Source organism: Hirundo rustica, chromosome 2 (assembly GCF_015227805.2).
Source record: "Hirundo rustica isolate bHirRus1 chromosome 2, bHirRus1.pri.v3, whole genome shotgun sequence".
NCBI classification, from domain to species: domain Eukaryota; kingdom Metazoa; phylum Chordata; class Aves; order Passeriformes; family Hirundinidae; genus Hirundo; species Hirundo rustica.
Window position 1 is genome coordinate 7,864,161 of NC_053451.1, and position 20,689 is coordinate 7,884,849.

The 20,689-nt window shown below is 41.1% G+C and overlaps 1 protein-coding gene across 3 annotated transcripts in view; it reads left to right on the top strand.

The window, feature by feature from the left end:
• Positions 1-2,821: 2,821 nt before the first annotated feature.
• The window catches only part of GBE1 (1,4-alpha-glucan branching enzyme 1), a 139,506-nt gene continuing 121,638 nt past the window's right edge, over positions 2,822-20,689 (top strand). For all 3 annotated transcript variants that reach the window (XR_009207541.1, XM_058419287.1, XM_058419288.1), the window contains exon 1: positions 2,822-2,958. Coding sequence is in view for 2 of the 3 variants with exons in the window: in XM_058419287.1 (XP_058275270.1) it covers positions 2,867-2,958 (92 nt within the window). In the remaining variant the exon portion in view is untranslated. The remainder of the gene's footprint in view (positions 2,959-20,689) is intronic.

The window sequence follows — 20,689 nt, forward strand, 5'->3', positions numbered from 1 at the left end:
ATCTTTTGCAAAGTTAGTGCAATATACTAGTGAATCAAAATGGAGGTGCTGCATGACAGGAGTAGCCATTTTTCTCTTAAAAATTTATCTTTGAACTTTGCATATTAATTTTGCATATTAAAAAATAAACAAATGGCTTTTATAAATTTAACTATACAGTTACCATTCAGCACCACTCTGCAAAATTTTAAAGTATAGATAACTTAAGCATGAACATCCTTTGAAAGACTGCTTTGGAGTAATTGATATACTCCAGACCGTGTGGAGTGGTAACTGAGTGCCAGACACATGCCTTAGATACCATTCTTATATGATCCACTGCTGTCCCCATCAAAGAGCAGTTATTCCCAACAGTCCTCCTCTATCTGTTTCTACTGGTAGCAGCAGCTGGCAGCTTTGTATCCATCCCTGACAAATGCACAAAGACACATTCAGGTGTTGGGACAATATTCATTGTCTGAACTCCTGGCTGTGTCTCCAGGTAAAGGATTAAATGGCAGTGTCCTGAGAGCTAACCTCAGCTCATGGTGTGAACATCAGGATCATGGTGTAATCAATGATCAAAATAACATGTGGCTTAGTATCTTGGAGTTACTTGTGACAAAGCAGGCAGATAAAATCATGCTCAAGTTGTAAAATGAATCATGAGTAGATACAAATGTTAGGGTTATTCATATCCTGCTTCACAGAGTGTTAAACATGTCATTGAGGCTTTGTTATATGGACAGGAGCTATCTGCAGAATTTAACTTCCTGAAGTTCAAGGTTGCTTGTATATAAGGCTGGACGATGTGTCATTTCTTAAAATTAATGTTACTAAGGGGTCCCTGTCTTCAAGGAGGTGCAAGTCACAGCCACATTCCTACACAAATTGCTAGTGCACATTTATAGATGTCTCTCTCGTGTTTACGCTGAAATGCCAATAATCTGTGAAATTGCTTGGGCTTCCTGACAATGAATAAAACCAAAGAAACTGTGCTAAGACTGAAGGTCCCCTTCATGCATTCAGAGGCTGCAGGAATTGCTCTCCAGTACCAAATACCTGGAAGCCCCAAAGCAGCAGCACATGTAACATGCAACTATTGAAAAAAAAAAAAAAATTCCTAGCTCTTGATAGATAATAAGCTGGAATTTCTCTTCTCCTTTTAGTTGACCAAGCTAGTTAAGTGTGAGAGTGAGGGTGACCCATTTGCAGAATACAGTGCACACAGTGTGAGGAAAGAAGCAAAAAGAAGATGGTAAGAGTTGTTTAATGCTGGTTTAGCACAGGCACTGAAATCACTGTCACACAGGAAGTTTTGAGAAGCCCAGGTCATTTTAAAAACCGTTTTCCAGTCTTCAGTGACTGAAGAAATTGTGGCCAGTGTGAAGAAAAAAATCTTGATCTATCAGAGCAGGATATGACGAGTCGTTCTGCTACACCATCAATGCTGCTTCTTTCAATAACCAAACCAAATCTCCTTGAGCCTCCTGTTAGGGTAACTGCTCTAGCCAACAGTATGACTGTTGCCCTACAGTCTTAGGACAGAGTATTTGTTGTACTCCATAAAGAGAAAAAGAACAAAGATACTTGGACTTTTGCCTGTGTAGTTAGAAACTGCTACAGGGAAGGAAATACAGTGTAGTTAATAGTACGTGCACTGTTGATGAAACAAATCATTATGGAAACTTTCATTGTAGCCAGTTTTGGGAGAAGTAATAAATGAACTGTTAGTGTTAATCACACACGGTGCTGTTAGTCATCTGGCAGATAGGAAGGAGAAACAGCACTTAAATTCAGAGGAAGCCAAGATAGGGGGAATGAGTCTCATACTGAGGACAGCAATTTTGGAGATGGTTGTGGGAATGAGTTAAGGTATCTAGAAGCTGAAAAGTTTATAAACAGTGGCTGAAAAGCATTCAAAAGAGGCCTCTAAATAAACTTTCTCACTACATATCTAAACAAAGCAAAATTGCTGGCCCTTAAATAAGTGCTCAGTGCTGGCCTAGAGGCATGGTCAGGGGCTGGAGATTAGTTGCCCTGGATATCTGGTGGCCTATCCAGAAACGAGACATGTTGATAAGAGGTGAAAAACTTCCACAGCAATCTACCTGTTCTATTCAGCATTTCGAGCTGCACTAGGATCAGTTGAACTAATCTCACCACGTTTGGGATTTATGTGTCTGATAAAGCAAGGTTTGCTGTACAGACACGGTGTTTATGAGAACTCACGGATGTCCGCAGACTCTTGTTTTGCTGAGCTGTCTGTGAGCACGCCAGCACCCTATCAAACCGTCGAGAAGTTTATTCCAGCACACATCATGATGCCAAATCTGCTTTGGGGGGTGTTGATGTTGGCTGGGGTGTGCGGTGGGCTTTATGTGTGTGGGAACGCAGAGTTCACCCGGCAGCTGACACGCTGAAAACGACATCAAAGAGCCACTAAGAAAACAAACTGGGGGACCGCCGAGCCACGGCAGGCAGACATCCCCCCCCTGCCAGGCGGGTGGGCTCCCGCGGACGCTTTATTTTCTGTCGCAAGTTTTTTGGATTTTTTTTATTATTTCCTCTGCTGTCAACCCACGCCGTTCGGAGACCGGAGCTTCTCGCACACCGCCCACGGCCCCTTTTCGCCCCACGGGCAGCGAGCCGGGGCTGCCGGACCGAGCTCATCACCGAGGGGAGGCCAGGCCGGGCCGGGCACCCCCGGCACCCCTCCCGCAGCCCCGGCCCCGCCGCAGCGCGGGCGGGGAGAGGCGGCGGAGGCGGCCCCGGCGGCGCCCCGAGCGGTGGGCGGGGAGAGGCAGGGGCGCCCGGCCGCCCGCCCGGCCCCCTCCCCGGCTGTATTTAGCGGCGGCGCGGATCGCGCAGAGCCCGCGGCGGCGACATGGCCGCCGCATGCACGGAACCGCCGAGGCTGCAGCAGTTGCTGGAGCGGGATCCTTACCTGGCGCCCTTCCGGAGCGACTTCCAGCGCAGGTACCGCCGCGCGGAGGGGAGCGCGGAGCGGAGCGCGGAGCGGCGGCCCTCCCGCCTCTGGGGGCGCCGGGGCGGGCGGTGTCCCCTCCCCCGCGCCGCTCTCCCCTCCCCTCGACCGGGGCGGCTCCGCTTTCCTTCCGGCGGAGGCGCCGCCGGGGGTCGGCGAGGCCTCCCGGGCCGGGGCGCTGCACGGAGGCCTTGCCCGCGGAGTTCCCCGCCGGCCTGGTGGGGCCGGGCCGTCCAGACCCGGCAGCCCCCGGGCTCTGCGGCGCCTCGGGCGGCAGCGCTGCGCCCGCGGGCCCTCCCGAGAGCGGCGGGGGGGGAGGCGGCGGCGCCCGGGCCAGCCAGGCCGTGGGGCGCAGCCAGGGACAGCTTGCGAGAATTCACGGAATCGTGGAAGGGTTGGAGTTGGAAGAGACCTTAAAGATCATCTGGTTCCCACCGCCCTGCCTTGGGCAGGGACACCCTCCACTTGTTCCGGTTGCTTAGAGAGGCATCCAGCCTGGCTTTGAACACTTCCGGGGATGGGACGCTACAACTTCACTGGCTAACCTATTCCAGTGCCTCACCACCCTTGCAATAAAGACTTTTTTTTTTTTCCCAATACCTAATCTAAACCTGCTCCTAGCGTGAACCTGTTTCCCTTTTACCTGTCACAACGTGTAAATAGTTTAGCCCCATCTTTCCTGTAAGTTCCCTTCAGGTACTGTAAGGCTGCCATTAGGTCACCCCTAAGTCTTCTCTTTCAGTAGCTGCACGATCCCAATTCTCTCAGCCTTTTCTCATAGGAGAAATGCTTTATCAGCTTGGTGGCCTCCTCTGGACTCGTTCCAGAAGGTCAGTGCTCTTCCTGTGTTGGGGATCCCAGAGATGGATGCAGTCAGGACGTGAGGGTGATGCACTGAACTACTATCACTAACAAAAGTGTGTAGCTGCAATAATCTGTCAATAAACTGCTCCTGAATTTTGTTTTCCTGGAGAATTTTCCTGCAGGCGCATGTTTTGAGGCGTCTCTGAACCACCAGCTCAGCTGTTCAGCAGACTGCAATGCACAAAGCAGCAGAGGGTGCATTAGGTTGGTGCCAGGTTGCCGGTTTGAGCATCCCTTTTTCTGTGCCTCTTGCTGGGAGCTGTGAGGTCAGCCCTCTGTCCAGGGCCTGGGTGAGAGCCTGCTAGTAGCAGCCTGGGCAAGAGGCATCCTGCAGAGCCAGGCTGCTGGCCTGGAAAAGCTGCTGAAACCTCACCCGGCGACTGAACGCAGCTATTGGGAGCTTTTATGTTGCACATTTATGTTGTGGTTCACTAGTGGTCATCTGGCAATCAAAGTAGTTGTAGTACTGACTAGTACCCTGTGTCCCAGAAGTCTGGAAAAGTCTCTGTGTGTGAGGGATGTAAGAAGGAATATAATTAGGGTTTTTTTACAGTCTTTGGATTTTTTTTTTTTTTTTCCTGTTCCTGTGTTCAACACAGTTTAATATTACCAGGTGCCCTGTTGGGTTCTGGTATTGAATAGTGGTATGTCTAGATTTTGTGAAATAGGATTAAGGATTGAGTAAACTATTAGGCTCACTTGCAGAGCATTTTCTTAAACTTAATCTCTTAATGACAGAACAACTGAGAGTTTTGTGGTTCCTGACAAGCTCCTGGCCATGCATGCAGTGCTGTAAAACACCTAATTTTTTTCAGTGGGGAGCCAGGGTGTAGGAATTAATAAATGGGCAGATCTGGCTCTTAATAAAAGTATTCATTAAAACATTTGGGCTTCCCAAATGTGCCTGCCATCAAAACAGTCATATTGTAGATAGTGTTGTTTGCATTTCTGAGGATAGTGTGACTGTACTGAGTACAGTAACTTTGCAAAACTTTCACGTACTTTTCAGGTTTGTGCATTTGGAACACAGAGCTTCAGATGGTCCTGTCTCTATCTTATCACTTTCTGCCTCCTGAACCTCCAGTTGTTCACTTGCCATAGAATTACTGTGGAAACATGTGTCCTGTTAATTAATTTCAAAGAATAAAGGAAAACTGTTGTGGCAGTCTGTAATAAACTGGATGATTCATTCTAAGCCCAAAGAAGCAGCACATCCTGTGGATGGTGGAGAGTGCCAGGGAGGGGAAGTTGTAAGCACAGGAAAATGCCTCTTAGTGTCTGCATGCAGTGCTCATTGCAGTTTCTATGAATTGTGATTCAGTCTGTATTTAATGGCTTTGGGTGTGTTTTAGCAAGAGTGCTCAAGAGAAAGGAGTTTTGCAGCCTAACGGCTGTATGTGTGAAGAACCGGTTCCTTAGGGCCTTAGTATATGGGATTTGCTTTATGTCCAGCAAGGACACAAAGCAAGGTGGTGAACAGCCCTGCACAACTGTGTACACTGTGTCAGAAATCCTTAGTCGTGTGGAACTATGATCTTTATTCCAGGCTGAAGGATCCTGATGCATTTAACTGGTGGTTGTTTGACCCATTGCTGTGGTATGGCACTCGTTAAATAACTCAGTGGATCTGGTTTCCTACACCATACATGGTGCAGGAAAAGGCTGTGATGGAGCTGCCAGGAATATGTGCTGTTAAGCAAATCTGTATGTTAAGCAGCTTGTCAGCTGCTTGCCATGGGCTCGTCATAGGTAGGACAGGAGGACTGTCATATTAGCAATGAATTTAGTTTTGTAGAGAGGGAAACTGTGTAGAAATGATGCTACTCAACTGCTGGCCCTGTGACCATCTATTCATTATTCCTTCTGTTACTGTTGACTGATGACTTTCTCTGACTTTGCTCTGGATACCCCTGCCCAGTGACATTTTTTTTTTCTCCCACTTGAGTAGTTTAGACAAAAGTACATGTGGTCTCTCAGTTCAAAAGGTTGAGTTTTTCCTGGTAGAAGGGGATGAGAGGCAGATTTGGTGCCTGGTACCCTGAAGCACTGGAAGTATTTTACTTGCTTACATTAGGAAGCTTTGAGAAAAAATAGAAGTGAAAGAGACTTGATCAAATACAATGTACATGGATGCATTTGCTGTAGTAGTCTGAATCTGTTCTTAGAGTTTGCAATGATACTAACCTTACTGGATATTAAACCAAGTCATCATGGAGGGATGGAAGTTTCATACTTATAGTTATCATACTGTGTATTCCCTAAAGAAATAAAGCTTGGGCTTTTGACAGAGGATTAAAGATGCTTGAGAAACAAAGCTTTTAAACATTTGTTAATGGAGATCCTTATATTATGCCTTGTGCAATAAGATGTGAAATACTCCTCCTTTTATCTTGCTCAGTAAAAGTTCTTTTATAGAAGTGATGGGAGATAAAAGACTTGGGGCCTAATCTTGGCAGTGACATCAACAAGTTGCTGAGTTGCCCTTTGGGCTTGAGTCTATCTGCTCTCTTATTGTGCTGTATTAGCTGTACAGATTGTTAGTAGAGAACTTTGTAGGTGTGTATCCATGAGTGTCAGAGCCAGCACAGGTGACTTGGTTATTCTCAAACTCAAAGACCGACCACTTCTGGTGTTGGATTGGGCTGCTCAGGACCTTCTTGGGTTGGGCTGGGTCTCTGAGGGTATGTTTCTTCAGTCTCCTTGGGCAGCCACTCCCTGTGTTTGGCTACCCAAATTGTGGAAATTTCTTTTTTTAATGCTGTAACTTAACTTGATGCAACCTTGTTGTTTCTGGTCTGTTTTCCCTGTTTCCCTTGCCATGCATCCTGGCACATTTTTTCTTTCGGCACTTGCAGCTACCTGTCCCTGTAGACAGCTTAAAACTGTGAGTGGATATGAGCAGCCCACACCTCCTGAAGTTAGCTTTTGCGCATCGGTTCTGAGGAAACCCATCTCTCAAGCCCTGCCTGTGTGCCATAGGTAGTAGATGGCAGACCAGGAACAAAAAGCTGTCTTCTGGAGAGGCTCTAGAGTGTTCCTGCTCATCTATGCCTTGAGCAAGTGCAGGCCTTTCTTGCTGGGGTTTACATCTGCCTCTCCTGCCCCGTGCTTTGCTCTTTCACCCTCAGGATGGTGACCAGGTCTGTACAGCAGAGTAGCTAATACTGAGATCTTAGTGCATTCTTCTGTTTTTCTTTCTGTTGGAGGGAGTGGTTTGCTGAAGGACAGGCAGGCTTTAGTTGCATCAGACTGGATTCTGCAGTGTGATATGATAATCCTGATTCACCTTGAGAATTGCCAGATCCATGATGAAATGAATTGTGATGTTGCCTCAAGTTCTGAAAATTTTCTTCTTTCTTCCAAGGACTGTCTTCTTTAACCTCTTGCAAAGTGTAACTTAGTGCTTTAGACAACTGACTGTTTTCTGTCTCTTTCATGAAGCCTCGAGTAATGCTGAATGAGTGCTTTGATAGGAACAAAGGGTACCTCTAAAGAAGTAGTGCCTAAAATGTGATGGTAGGACTTAGAATGCCCTAAACATTGGAGGATGGACTGACATAGTTCAAGGAGTGACTAGGATGAAGAAAGCCTTCTGGTCACATTCCCTTTTCTATACTTTGTCATGCCTGGGCACGTTGCAAATGGTGTTAATGGAGAAAATAGAAGTCTATGGGGTTTTTTTTGTTTGTTTGTGGATTTTTTGGGAGTTTTGTTTTGTTTTTGGTTTTTGTTGTTGTTGTTGTGGGGTTTTTTTTATTATTATTTTTCTTTTGATGAATGCCTGAATTTGATCCTGAGTCGAGGAAGGGGTATCTTCTTTGGGATGAAGGGAAATCAGTGTCTATATATTGAACTGCTCAGCCTTGACCCAAATACATGTTATTCAGATCTCTAAACAAGATTTTGCTTTAAAAAACAAACAAAAAATCCCCAAGTTATAGTGTTTGTGTAGAGTATCACTGTGCTACATTGTTTGATCATCTGCGATACGTTTTCCCACAAGTATTTTGTTAAGTCTCAAGTGTTATTTAGACTAAAGACTTTGTATAATTTAGTATGTATTTTTAGTCTTTTACCTCTTAGAGCATAATTGGTTCAATTAAAACCATTAATGCCTGTGGTGTAATTACATTTTATGGAATTACAAACTGGTGCTAGAAAGTGCTGCCTATTAGAATTTTCTGCTGTAGCAATGTGCATGGCTAATTATATTTTACCAGACCATGCAACTGCCTCTGTAACCTACTGATTATGTAGTCTTTGGTGAAAGCTTTTTTTGAATAGTTAATTTATAGAATAAACAAGAAAAATAATACCAATGCATAGCTTCAGTTTTTGTCTTCAAAAAAACATTGGTTTGTTGAGCTAGATAAAATGCTCCTGATAGTGCTTGGCCATATAAATGGGTTGAGAGAGAGGGGTTCCGTTCCTTCTGAAGTGTTGGTGAGTTGGTCGAGATGTGCTCAGTGGCTTTTGCAGCAGTATCAGTTACCAAGATGTCCTGTCACTTGGCTCATCACTTTCTCGTAGTGTTCTGAGATCCCTCCATTCTTACAAAGTGTAAATGCTCACCATTCTTCCATTTGTATCTCCTATTTTGTATCTGCGTAATGTCAGTTTAATGCTGCTTTATGTTTTGGTGTGGGGTTTTTTTGGTGTTTTTTTTTGTTTTTGTTTTTTTTTTGTTTTTTTTTTTTTAATCTTTTTTTAAAATCTTTTTTGAAAATGAACATTGGTGGGTACCTGACTGAGGTATTGAAAATGAAGAAGTGTCAGGTGTGATAGGGCTGAGTAGGAATGCAGCTGTTGGGGTCTAGCACGTTTGGGAATGGCAGTTGAAGGGTGACTAAGCTAGAATCCTATTTTTAGATGAAGCTGGAAAGGGGAGAAGGACTGGAGTGTGATCTGTCACAGAATTAACACAACTATTATGTATCATCAGAATAACTGGATTTTGCTTTTCCATTTTGCCTCATACAGACTGTTGTATTGGGTGGCCAGAACTAAAGATTCATTAAAATCCATGTCATATATGGCTGTATTTTTGTTGGTTTCGGTGGCTCATAAGTTCAGTAGGCTTCTGTTGATTCTAGAACCGTGCCAGTTTAGTGGAATGTATCCTTCTGCATTATCGTGGTCTCTAGCTCATGTGCATTTGGATTACTAACTGTGGCAAGCATAGATGACTATCTCACTGATGACCTTAATTTTTAAGTGTGTGAGGAAGTACTTAAATGGGCCACTGTACATCTGGCATGTGTGTCTGCTGTAGTCCTCGTCAAAAGATTCAAGCTGGAATTGTGTTAATAGCTGCCAGATTTATGAAAAGGCAAGGAAATATAAGGATGTAGGTCATCCTTTTTGTTAGTAGACCAGTTGCCTCTGTATAAAAATTGAAACTTGGTATTCTCTGAAAAAATGAATTGAGACCCCCTCAGTTCTGTTATGTATGTCAGCTTATCTGAGCATATTGGATCAACTCTGAGAATTTGCCTGGAATTCTAGAACAACTTCTAATGTGACCAGGAATCTGATTACTGTTTCACTGTAATAGCGAGGAAAAGCTTTGTCTTGTGGAATACATTCAGGTATTTATGCATGTTTCTTAACTACTTCAGAGCTGTAAAGAAGGCATTCTTATGGAGGACTGTCTTAAATTGACATCAAATCTGATGAAGACACTTTTCTCCCTCTGTTCAGTTTCAATATTTATGTATAGACACTTCTTTTTTAGGCTCCCTTTTACCTTTATTTAGTCCCAGTATCTAATCCTAGCTGTTCCCTCATTTTCTGCCTTCCACAATAGATCACTCCTTTTGGCTTGTGCAATGTCAGAGATCTAAAACCTCTCACTCATGCTTCTGTGTGCAATGTCAGAGATCTAAAACCTCTCACTCATGCTTCTGTTTGCTTTGAACTTTCTGAAACTTTGTTTCATACAGTTATTCATCAGGTTAAAAAGAAAATAATGTCTTCAGGCAAAGTGTCTAGTGCAACAAGATCAAGTCTTTGTATTTAAAATGTTTAAAACATAAGTTTTCTTCTGGAAAAAGGAATATTCAGCAAAAAGAAAAAGTTTCTACCTAGAATATGGATGCCTCTTCCTCAAGTATGTGACATTTTGATGTTCTTAAGATGAATCCTGTTGATTCAACAAAGAATACGCCTCCAAGATGCTGCTCTTGGAAGCACCTAATGAGTGAATGTTATCTGGGCATTATTTGCAATTAAAATTTAGTGTAAGCTCTTGGTAAAATAGATGACTAAAGACTTGGTCAATTAGTTCTGTTATGTGAACATGTTGAAAAAAAATTGCTCCATGAATCTGGGAAATTCTAAAACTTATTTGAACTTATTCTCTTGGTATACTTAAGAAAAAAAAAAAACCTGACTGACAGTTTTAGTCATTCAGCTGTCATTCCATTGGCTGGTGTCACTTGCAGGTAGAGGTAGCTCTAATGCTTTCTGTTAGACGCCCTTCTTTTCTCTTTGAAACTCTTGTTCAGGCATGGGATACTTTCCTTCCTTTGTATCCTTACTGCCCTGGTGTACTGCTTTGCCTCTGTTAGCATGTCTGCCCTTGTGCTTAGTGATGGAGAGAGAAAATATTTTCAAAGTGGATCATGAAGTTCTGGAAAGGGTGGGCCTACATTCTCCAGAGTAGGAATGCCTCTGATAAAAGATTATGCCAAGTTCAGAAAAATGTAGCCTAGTTGAACAAAAGGAGTGATGCTCAGTCACACAATATAAACTGGGATGTGTTAGTTTCCATAGTTCATGGAATAGAAAATGTGAGTTTCAGTCCTTGTTGCCCTAACTGGTGTTTTATACATTGAATTAATTTGTGTGTTTCAGTCTTTAAAGGGAGGTTGGAATCTGGATTCTCCCACTTACAAGTGCTTCAGGTATGACATGCCAAAGTAAGGATGCTGTCCTTTATGGTAGGGAATAGAAATATGGAGGAATCCTCGCAAAGTGTTACATTAGGAGAGTGAGGACTTCAAGCTTATCAGTATTTCTTCTTTAATTTCTTCCACTCAAAACCAAACCCTAACATTTCAGTCAAGAAAAAGCTTCTGGAAGTGGATAAGTTGGCATACATAAACAGGCTGCATGGATCTTGAAGGGTGCTTGCTAATCTGTGTGATTGTAAGATAATTACTTCTCTGTTTCTGGACATTGGTTAGGGTGTGATCTTCATTTGTCCTCATCTGTCTCTTTGTCCTAGGGTAACTTTATGATGCTTGTATCCCCAATCGTCTGTTCTGTTTGTGCTGTATATTGAGTCCTGCGCCTTTAAGACTGGTTCTAAGAGCAAGGAGAAGCGCGGAGTTTGTTTTGAGAAAACTGCCCGACTCCTCCACATTCTTCTGCGGACAGCGTGTTCGGCGGAGGCTTGGAGAGACTGCAGGACAGAGATCTTGTTTTGCTTTTAGTTAGTTTCAGCTAGCTAGGGCAGAGAAGTTCCCTGGACTGTTTTTTTTTTTCCTTTTTCTTGGAACTGTTTAAACCTGCTCTGGACTGAAAACCCAGGGGAGCACTGGGGGCTGCACCTGCGGCCCACCGGGGCCTGGACCTCGGCATTTTCCAGCAGCGCCGGAGAGACTGGGACTGAGGAGAGGCTGAGAGAGAGAGCCGAGCTACACCCACGGCAAGGACTTTCTCAATTTGCCATCTCACTTCAGAAGGAGAGGTTTTATTGTTTCATATTATTCATTCTTTATACTTGTATGCACTTCATTTGTTTAGTAAGATAGTTTTTTCCACTTTTCTCCAAAGAGGTTTTTTTACTGGACCGGTTGGAGGGAGGGGCCACTTGAGTTTGCTTCCTTAGAGGGATCCTGTACAGGGGTTTTCTCCCAAATTTGTCCCAAACCAGGACACTCTTCAAGAGGGAGCTGCTAGAGAAGGTTCTTTGGGAGACATTGAGTTTGGACTAGTGAAACATCAACTTAGTGCTGATCACAGATGTAGGTAGTTTCTTACAGTTAGTTTGGGGACTTTTTTTTTTTATTTTTAAATTGAGAAAACAGTATTTTAGATGGTGGATAAACTGTGCCAACTGTGTGTGGGTCAGACTTCTGGTTTGAGAGCACTCTCTTTTTCCCACTGTGTCCCTGAAAGGCAGGCTACATTTGTATACCTCCAGGCATTCCCTGTAGTCACATGTGAATGCATTGTCATCATCAGATCCAAGTTTTTGGCTGTGTAAGCATTTGATAAGATGATTCAGAAGAAAGGCAGGAGGGCCAGGGGGAATTTTCTGAAAGACTCTTATTAAAATCATGCTGAGTTACTGTGTGTTGTAAATGAAAACGTGCTGCACTACCACAACTGCTTGGAAATTGCCCATCTAGAATGTATTCACTGCATGAACATAAGAGTTAGCAGCTTTAGGGGGCATGCTGCTATCCCAGGGGAGGAAAAAAAAAAAGTTTAATAAATTTGTCTTGTGTGTCAGGCTTAAGCAAGTTAACATTATTATTTGACACTTTTTAATAGTTAACATGATTGTTTGATACCTGTTGAAGGATATATCCCCAGTATAAATGTTCCTGGTATGATAGGGTTTGGTAAGGTCTACGGTCATAAATGCTTTCCAGTCTAAGAAAAAGCATTCCATTTCCATAATAAATTATGACTCTCTGATCACTTTCAGCAAAGTTTAATTTGACCTGAATAAACACTTATTTCTTAAAAATGCTACTCCTTTAGGAAATTGTTGAAGCTTTGTAGAAATGGAGTTTGCAATACTGCTTTGGTTTACAGCTTTTTTGATGAAATTTGGGTAGCATGTAAATACTTGCACAATAGGTTTGTACGGTTACACAAACAGTAGTGATGACTCCATAAAAGCATTTGTGACATAGCAGATGTGGTGGTTTGAGACAGGAGCTGGTAAAGGGGCTCACCAGAGCTTAGAGCTAAAATCTATGTTTCTGAGAAGTAGAAATTAGAGAACAGTATTATACTTATTACATCACTGTAAGACTTAAGACAAATAAACTTTGTGTTGGTTCTCAAACCCTTTCTCAGCCTGTATTTTGATGGGATTTGTCATCTTATCTCCTGTCTCCCACCCTTCTGCACTTGTTCTGTTCACTCCCTGAAAACCTTTGATATTCCTAAGAGAAATACAGAAGGAATGAGGAAAAAATCCTTCTTTGGTAAGAAAGGAAGGGACAGAGCTGAAAAAAAGACAAGCTTTACAACTTCAGGGGCTGTTTAGACTGTAGCTTCTTTTGAGGATGGTAAAGCAGTGGAGAACAAGTTAAAGCTTCTGCATGCTGAATGAGCCAAGTGATTTAAATCTACTGTCTGAGCAACCAAACCCTGTCTCTCAGTTGATGTCAACTCCCAGACTTTGACTTACTCTTTGGAAAGCTCATGGATCATCAGATCTTTCAAGTTCAATAGATGGATATTGTTTTTAATAAAATATTTCACTTCTGGGAAATAAACAGTATGTGTCGAGTTCTGCCAGTGGCATGATCTGAACATGTATGTAAAGTTTGGTTTTTTTCCAGTGAAACATAACCTGTTGGGAAAAGTTTTTCATTTCCTGTTCAATAGGGATCAGATGTCTTCAGTACATTTTTTATTGGTACTTATTTAGAAAGTTATTTAGAAAAATACAGTTAATTAGAAAAAATACAGCTTAAAACCCCCCCTCATTGTCAGAATATCATTAAATCTTTCATCTTGCAAGTAATGTGGTGGCTGTACTATCTTCTTCCTTTGGTCCAGCCTCATGAGGCTTAAATAATTGTGCAATTTGCCCATGTTCTTTTTAGCTAGGGTGCTCTTTGTCTCCATGCTTCTGTTTTTCTTCAGCTCTTGGCTACTTTCTTGGTGCTGGTTATCAATTGTTTTGAGCAACAGCAGGTGCTTTTGGGTTACTGCACTAATTTCAGCATGTAGCATGAGTAGAAAAATAATCTCATTGGCAAGCCCCAAAGTGGTGGGAGAGAGGCTGCAGCAAAGCGTAGCATTTGGGTTACACATGTCTCCATTGTTTAAGCAGCTTTTCCCCTTTCTTGGAGAAAGCAATTCCAAAGAGGGGTTGCTGGCTGCTTTGTCAGGCAGTGAGGGGGAAAGTCTGAAGTGATAAAGGGATTAAAAAGGTCAGTTGAGGCAGGAGTTTGGTACTGGTAGGAGTGTCAGAAAGGTCTGTGCTTTTACTCTTTCCTCCCTGGCCTTCCTCCACGTGCAACCCCCCAACACAAACCTCCGCTGCTAAAAATGGGGATGAATTGCATCCCTAAAGCTGTATTTAATCTAAAATTCAAGGTAGTTGTATTTTTGAATTGTAGCTTTTAGTGCTGTAAAGTTTGAGTATGAATGCTAGTTTTTCTTTTTTTGCTGTAAAGCCTTTTATATATTTTCCCCAAAGACCATAAAAATATCTTTATTAATTGCATTTTATGTGCATAATGCATAAGTGTATATCGACACAGCTTTTTTTGAGGAGTTTTAGCTGATCTTGTATGTAAATTCAGCCTCCACGAGAGTTCATATAGAATATAGAATTCATTGACTTAATCTATGGCATATTTGTTACAAGTTTTCTAATAAGAGTTCCTTAATGTCTAATTTTATAAACATCTGAAAGGTTTTTCCAAAATATTGCTGCTTTATTTTAATCCTGTTTACAACAATTGTAAATGAAAAAAACAAAACAAAAACAAAACAAAAAAACCCAAAAACAAATCAGGCTTGTTACAGGCTTCTTTCCTTTAAATAGCAGATTACTATTAAAAACTGCTTGCTATTGCAGTGTAATTTGAATGTGATTACAGTGATTAGTTCTTTCAGACTAAAATCTATAAATAAGTGTTAGCACTTAGAGATATTTGCCAAACTTCTTTGCATTTTCTTTGTTTCATCAAAAATTTTGGACAGAATAGTTTTTTCTATTTGCTACTTGACCTAAAATAAATAAGTGTATGAGTTCATAAATCAGATTATTTGCTACTTCACTTGAAAATTGTAAATTCATGTAGTTAAAATCACTTCAAAGCTGAAGACTACCTCTTCATCTTCCTCCTGTGCCCTCAGTTTTAAATGCCACAGTTGACGTGTATGTAGGTAAATTAGAACTTTCCTCAAAAATTCAAACCCCTAATGATTGGTATGGTGCTGCCTTTTCTTTTTTTTTTTTTTTTTTTTTTTTTTTTTTTTGGAAAAAGTCCTTGAATCATACTGTCACCGTCTAACCAAGTAATGTATGAAATGTATATTGTTTCCACGTTGCTGTGGGAGGCGATGGCTGAAAAGCTCAAGTTTGCAGGAGGCGAGACCTGGGGGAGCTTACAGAAGTTTGCTGCCAGACTTAATGTTGCCATGTACTGATACTATGTGGGCACGTTTTGCTTTGCTACTTGGGTATAAATCCCACCCGTCTATCCTCAGAATTTGCCATGCAGTGAATGCTGATTTATAGCAGGAGTTGTCTTTTCTCCGACTTGCAGGTATTTTGTTCCAGAGATAGGTGTGAGCATGTTTTAGAACTGAATGTGGAACATAAGCTAGTTTCAAGTTCACTTTGTCCTCTTGCTACTCAGGTGAACCTTCAAGCTGCTCAAGCCTTAAGAACAACTCCAAACAGAGCAAGTGTCATCAGTTCCTTTTCTGCAAGACTCCCAGTAGAGTGGGTTTCAACAGATTTCGTGCATCTATTGCTCAAGCTTAAACTGTTTCTGTGTCTTTTTCAACTGGATAATAACAATACAAGGTTCTTAAATGACAAGGAAAGACAGTCTATAAATCTGGTTGTTCAAAAATATGCTTTTTCTTCTGAGGAAAGCAATCTCCTGCTTCTTCCATGAACTGATGACAGGATGAAAAAGTGTTCATAGTACAGAAGTTAACCTAGTCCTTTACACCTTTAATTGCTAGAAAGTATCTGTGGGTTCCAAATGAGTAAAATTAATACCCTTGGTTTGTGTTTGGAAATGTGTGTATTTCAGCTACAGCTTGTGAATTTGGGAAGGCCAGGAAAAGCTTTACTAAAAAGATTAAGTGGCCAGCTAAAACTAATGATCATTTTCACTTGAAATTTTATTAAATTTGGACTGAAATAGTGCTTGGATGTCAACTATTTTAGCACAGCCAGTAAAGCAGGAGTGTTGTTACTGCACAATAACGAGTGGATTAAAGTGTCTTTGCATTGTGAATAGGATCTCTTCTGGACCATGAAGTTATGGCCTGAGTATTACAAGATAACAAACAATGTCTTTGAGTGTGACTATCAGGCATTCTGCATTTTGGCCAAGCAATTTGGCTTTTTCCTTAGCAGTAATAGTATAAAAAATGACATAAACAGGCTTTCTTCTACAGCAAAAGCAAATAGTTCATCTGAGATGGGGGCCTTTGAGTTGCAGAATAAGAAGTGAGGCACGACCTTCCCTAATATCATAAAAAACATATTACCATCAAAGCAGACATCGGACTGAGCTTTCAGCAGCAGTCAGGGTTGACTTGAGTGATTTCCAGCTTAAAATGGGGGTAGCTGTAAGTGGCAATTATGTCCATTAAGTGTTTTCAGAGGCCACTTTGACCATAATGACTTCTGACAGAAACAGCTCCCGAGCCCTACAGATGCAGGAAATGCCAAGTCTGTCAAGGTCTGATGTTTCTCCAGGTATCTCACTGAACAGCTGGTTTGTCCTTATGTAGTGGAGATCAGCATAGTTTGCTGAAAACCCAGTACCTATGAATTTCTGATATTCAGTTTTAACAGTGTTTCCTCAAAAATGGGTACTGAGTAATGATTGCACTCTTTGACAGGGAAACCAAAAGAGTTTTTGAAGTAGAAAGTCCAGAGAAAGTAGTAAATGTCCACAAAAAGACTTTACCAATAAAGTGTACAATATTGACACAGTGGATGGTCTCAAAGCGTGCTTTTCATAATACAAATTGCTGCTGGTGCCCAATCCAACCCTGTTACAAAAACTGTATTGATGAATACCTTCCTCCAATGGCATACCCACTAAGGACGTTTGCAGCCAGAACAACATTGCTCACCAGTAGTTTGCTAATACATTGGCAAGCGTTTTTAATGTAAACCTGGTTTTAGAACAGCAGTTTTCACTGTTGGAAGAGTTAGAGACAGCTCATGGGTGCACTTGCACAATTCCTTTAGATAGTGCTGGGGCTGACTGAAGTACAAGGTGTCTGACACCATTTTTGTGCAACTTGTGGACTTTACCAAGAGGTAATAGGCTGAACTTCAGGTATTTGACCTCACTGATTTCTGTGGGTTATCAGTTTCAAAGGCTGCTCTGGGTATTGTTGACTCTTGTCAGCAGCCTCTGTATGTAGTTGCTTGTTTAAATAACTGTAGAAATGCCACTGAGATTTCTCCACAGATAGGTTTTTATTAAATGCATCATGACATTTGTCTAATACAAGCCATGTTTAGTCTGTGTGAAGGAAGGCAGAGTGATAGTAGTAAACTGTGGTGGTTTTTGTATTTTTTTTTTTACGTTTTTTCTAAACTAAGGTTTGTCTGTCCAGTTTTTGCTTGTTCTAAAGAACAAATGTGCTAAATGTTTCAATATATATATATATTTGTGTGTGTGTTGTTCTCTTATTCTTATCTTGGTTCTCTTCCCTAGGCTGTGTGGATTGTCCATCAGAAACTGTAAGAAATTCAGGGATTTGTCAGAAGGGAGAAGGCTTTTAGCCTCTTGAACCTTTTCTGCATTCATTCTGTCAATATTACTGCATGATAGGTGTCAGACATCATGGTACTTACAGTCTGACACAATGTTGTCAAATACAATGCATAGATATTGTTGAGTCGAATATGTCTTACCCTTTGGTTTTCCATGAATTGCTACAGTGATGACTACTTGAGAAAAAGCAGAAGACCAGAAGCATGCTGTGTTTTGGTGTTTGAGGGGAATTTTTTTTTTTTTTAGCATTACTCCTGGTATTTTCACTGAGTGTTGCAAGTTAGAGCAAGATAAGAGAGATCTGTATCAGAGAAACAATGGCATAAACCCTTAAAATTCCTAAATTAACTTGTTTACCACCTTTTTGGAGTGGTTGGAAGCTGACACTTGCTTCTCCCTGGCACAGAGAAACTTAATTTTGATCTGATGGCTCCAAACCTTAGCACTGATATTTTTGATCATACAAAAGCATAAGTGATGGGTGGGAGAAGAATAAGTTGGTTTTTGGTTTCTTTTTTCCAAGGACCATAATTCTTGTGGCAAGGAAACTGTAACAGGAAAGTAGGCATAAACAGTAATTTGTGGCTGTTTTTTAAATGTTTTTTCATCCTTTGCAGTGGTGTATTCCCATCACATTTTTCAGATGTATGGGTATTTTTATTTTAAACCAGAAGGTTATGTGGGGGGGGGGGTGGGGTTTGTTGTGGGTGGGTTTTTTTTTGTTTGTTTGTTGTTTTTTTTTCTTTTTTTTTTTTTTTTTTAATCTATCTGCAGTAGATTAGCTTTCTGAATCTGTTTTGCTGAAGTTTTTGATTCTCAAATGTCAGTGTAAAGAAAGTACTCCATCCCCTGCAGCTTGTCAATTACTTTCCTGGCTTTCTAAAGCTTTGTGCAGAATAGGCTGGCCAAGACTGAGGTTGCATGAAGAGCTCTGTTGGAGAAGATAGGAAGGAGTTGAAAAGTGCCAGTTAAGAGTTATCTGGGTCTTGCTGTGCTTCATCAAGGTACTGTTCCTGCTGTGGTTTGCTTTCCCCTTCAGAAGGCAAGAGGCATTGTAGATACCTCAAAATCCACTGGGGAATGAGCTTTTACCTGGTAGAAATCTAATAGCCCGTAAGATGTAAAGAGGCATTTAGAAAACAGAGATGGCAGTGCTGTTATACATGTGCTTTGGCAATAAATGCATCATTTCCTAGGCTAAAAGCTTTGGCTTAAGGTTTTTTTTTTTTTTTTTTCTGCTGTTTCTATTGATACTCTTTCATCAAGCTATCCGCTTGTGAATTATAAAAGAAGACATGAGGAGATTGAAGGAAAGAAAAAATTGTAGTCTTGACAGATGGACTCAGGAAAGGTTCCTTTGTGATGTGGAATAAAGCAATGAGGTTTTACAGTGATACGTATTGCCAAATACAGATTCCATTTATGACCTTAATTAAATGACAGAGCTATTTATTAAGCAATATTAAAATTGTGTATATCCCCAGCAAACAAGCTGGTTGTTACAGTTGCAGTATAGGATATCAGATTATAAATTTAGTGTTTCAAAACTCATGTTGATTTGGAAGCCTGGATAGGTGATGACATGATGAGGATAAAATATTAGGGTACAGTTGTGCATACTACCATAAGATTCAAATGTACTTTGCTGCTTCTATCATTCATAATATAGCCAAAGCAAATTTGGGACTGGGTGAATACAGAGGGATTTCATGCACTCAAAATGGCTACTCTAATATAAATTATAATGTCTTATCTAGTAACTACACTTTGCAACTTCTAAAAACCTTCATTGCCTCAACAAAAATAAAATTAAAGGATGTGGGTGTTTTTGAGAGCCAAGCCAAGCATGGGAGCAGAAGGAAAATAAAATAGGAAATGCAGATTTTCAGACAAGCTTTAAAGGTTGTCATGAAAGCTTGGGTTATATCTCTTTCAGAAAGTGTCCAGACTCTGCTGTGTTCTGTTTTCCAGCTCTGAAAGGTAAGTGTGTGGTATGGGAGTTGTCTGAGTAGGGTTTTTAAATAGTTGTTAGGGTGGTCATAAGATGATTGGAGCAAACAGGTTGTAATTGCAACCTGTAGTGTTGCTTTTCATGGTGGTTATTGCAGTGACATGGTAATTGCAGATCACATGAAACCTCAATAACTTTGGTGGTGGATTATTGCTTCTGCCTGCTGGTTCCTTTGTGCTCTGCTGTGATAGCTGACAAGGAGATGGCCAAATGCAGGGAGCTTAAATAATTGCATTACTGTATCATGTGTCTACATGAGCAAGATAGCTATCAACCTTCAGGTGAAATAATGGCACATTTCAGTGTGAGTCCTCACTAATTCATGGTGTTCTGATATCCTGAGTAGATATCACAGAGAATTTTTTATTAGTAGATGGAATCATATAAATGTTTTTTTGTTAAATTTTTGGAAATACAGCTAACTGTCAAATCTTAAGAAAATAGCTCCTGCATTATTCATGATGCAATTTGTATTGGATATGACTGTGTCAGTAGTCCAGGGAATGCTGTGTATTACGGGAAATGTTTGTACCCTACCAAAACCCAGCTAAAATCATGTCATCATACTGACGCATTAAGTTTTAGCTTTCATATTTTCCAGATTCTATACTGCATTGGTATATAACTCTGAACTTCATATAAAGTGTTAGCAAGTCCTCTTCACAGTTTAGACAGAACAATCCTTTTCCAGCCTGAGAACCAAGGACACCATTGCAGCTTCAGGCCCCAAAAGTATAAACAACAGCGAATTGAGGGGAGCAATCTGGGAGGATGGGACTTCATAACCTGAAGCTGTAATTGGACAATTAACCCCAATATATAAATGGACCAAAACTTAGAAAAGTGTGAAAACGTGTGACTGGTTGTCCATCTTGGGTGTAGCCTTGTCCAGGCTCTTGTACTGCCCAAGGTGTATCCTTTGAAGGCCTTTTAGTAAATCCTACTTTATTCTTTTAATACTGTCTAGCCTCTGTTCTAGGTAGCCTCTCAAGGCCTTAATACATTTCTGACAATACACGACTGTTGTGATTATTGCGAAGGTATCTTGAATTCAAGTATTATGAAAAGGGTAAATTATACAGACTTTGTGTTTTCAGATCTTAAAAAATACTTGCTTCACATCTTCTGTTTGTTCTTTTGCCTGCCATGATAACAATTTCCTTGTAATCC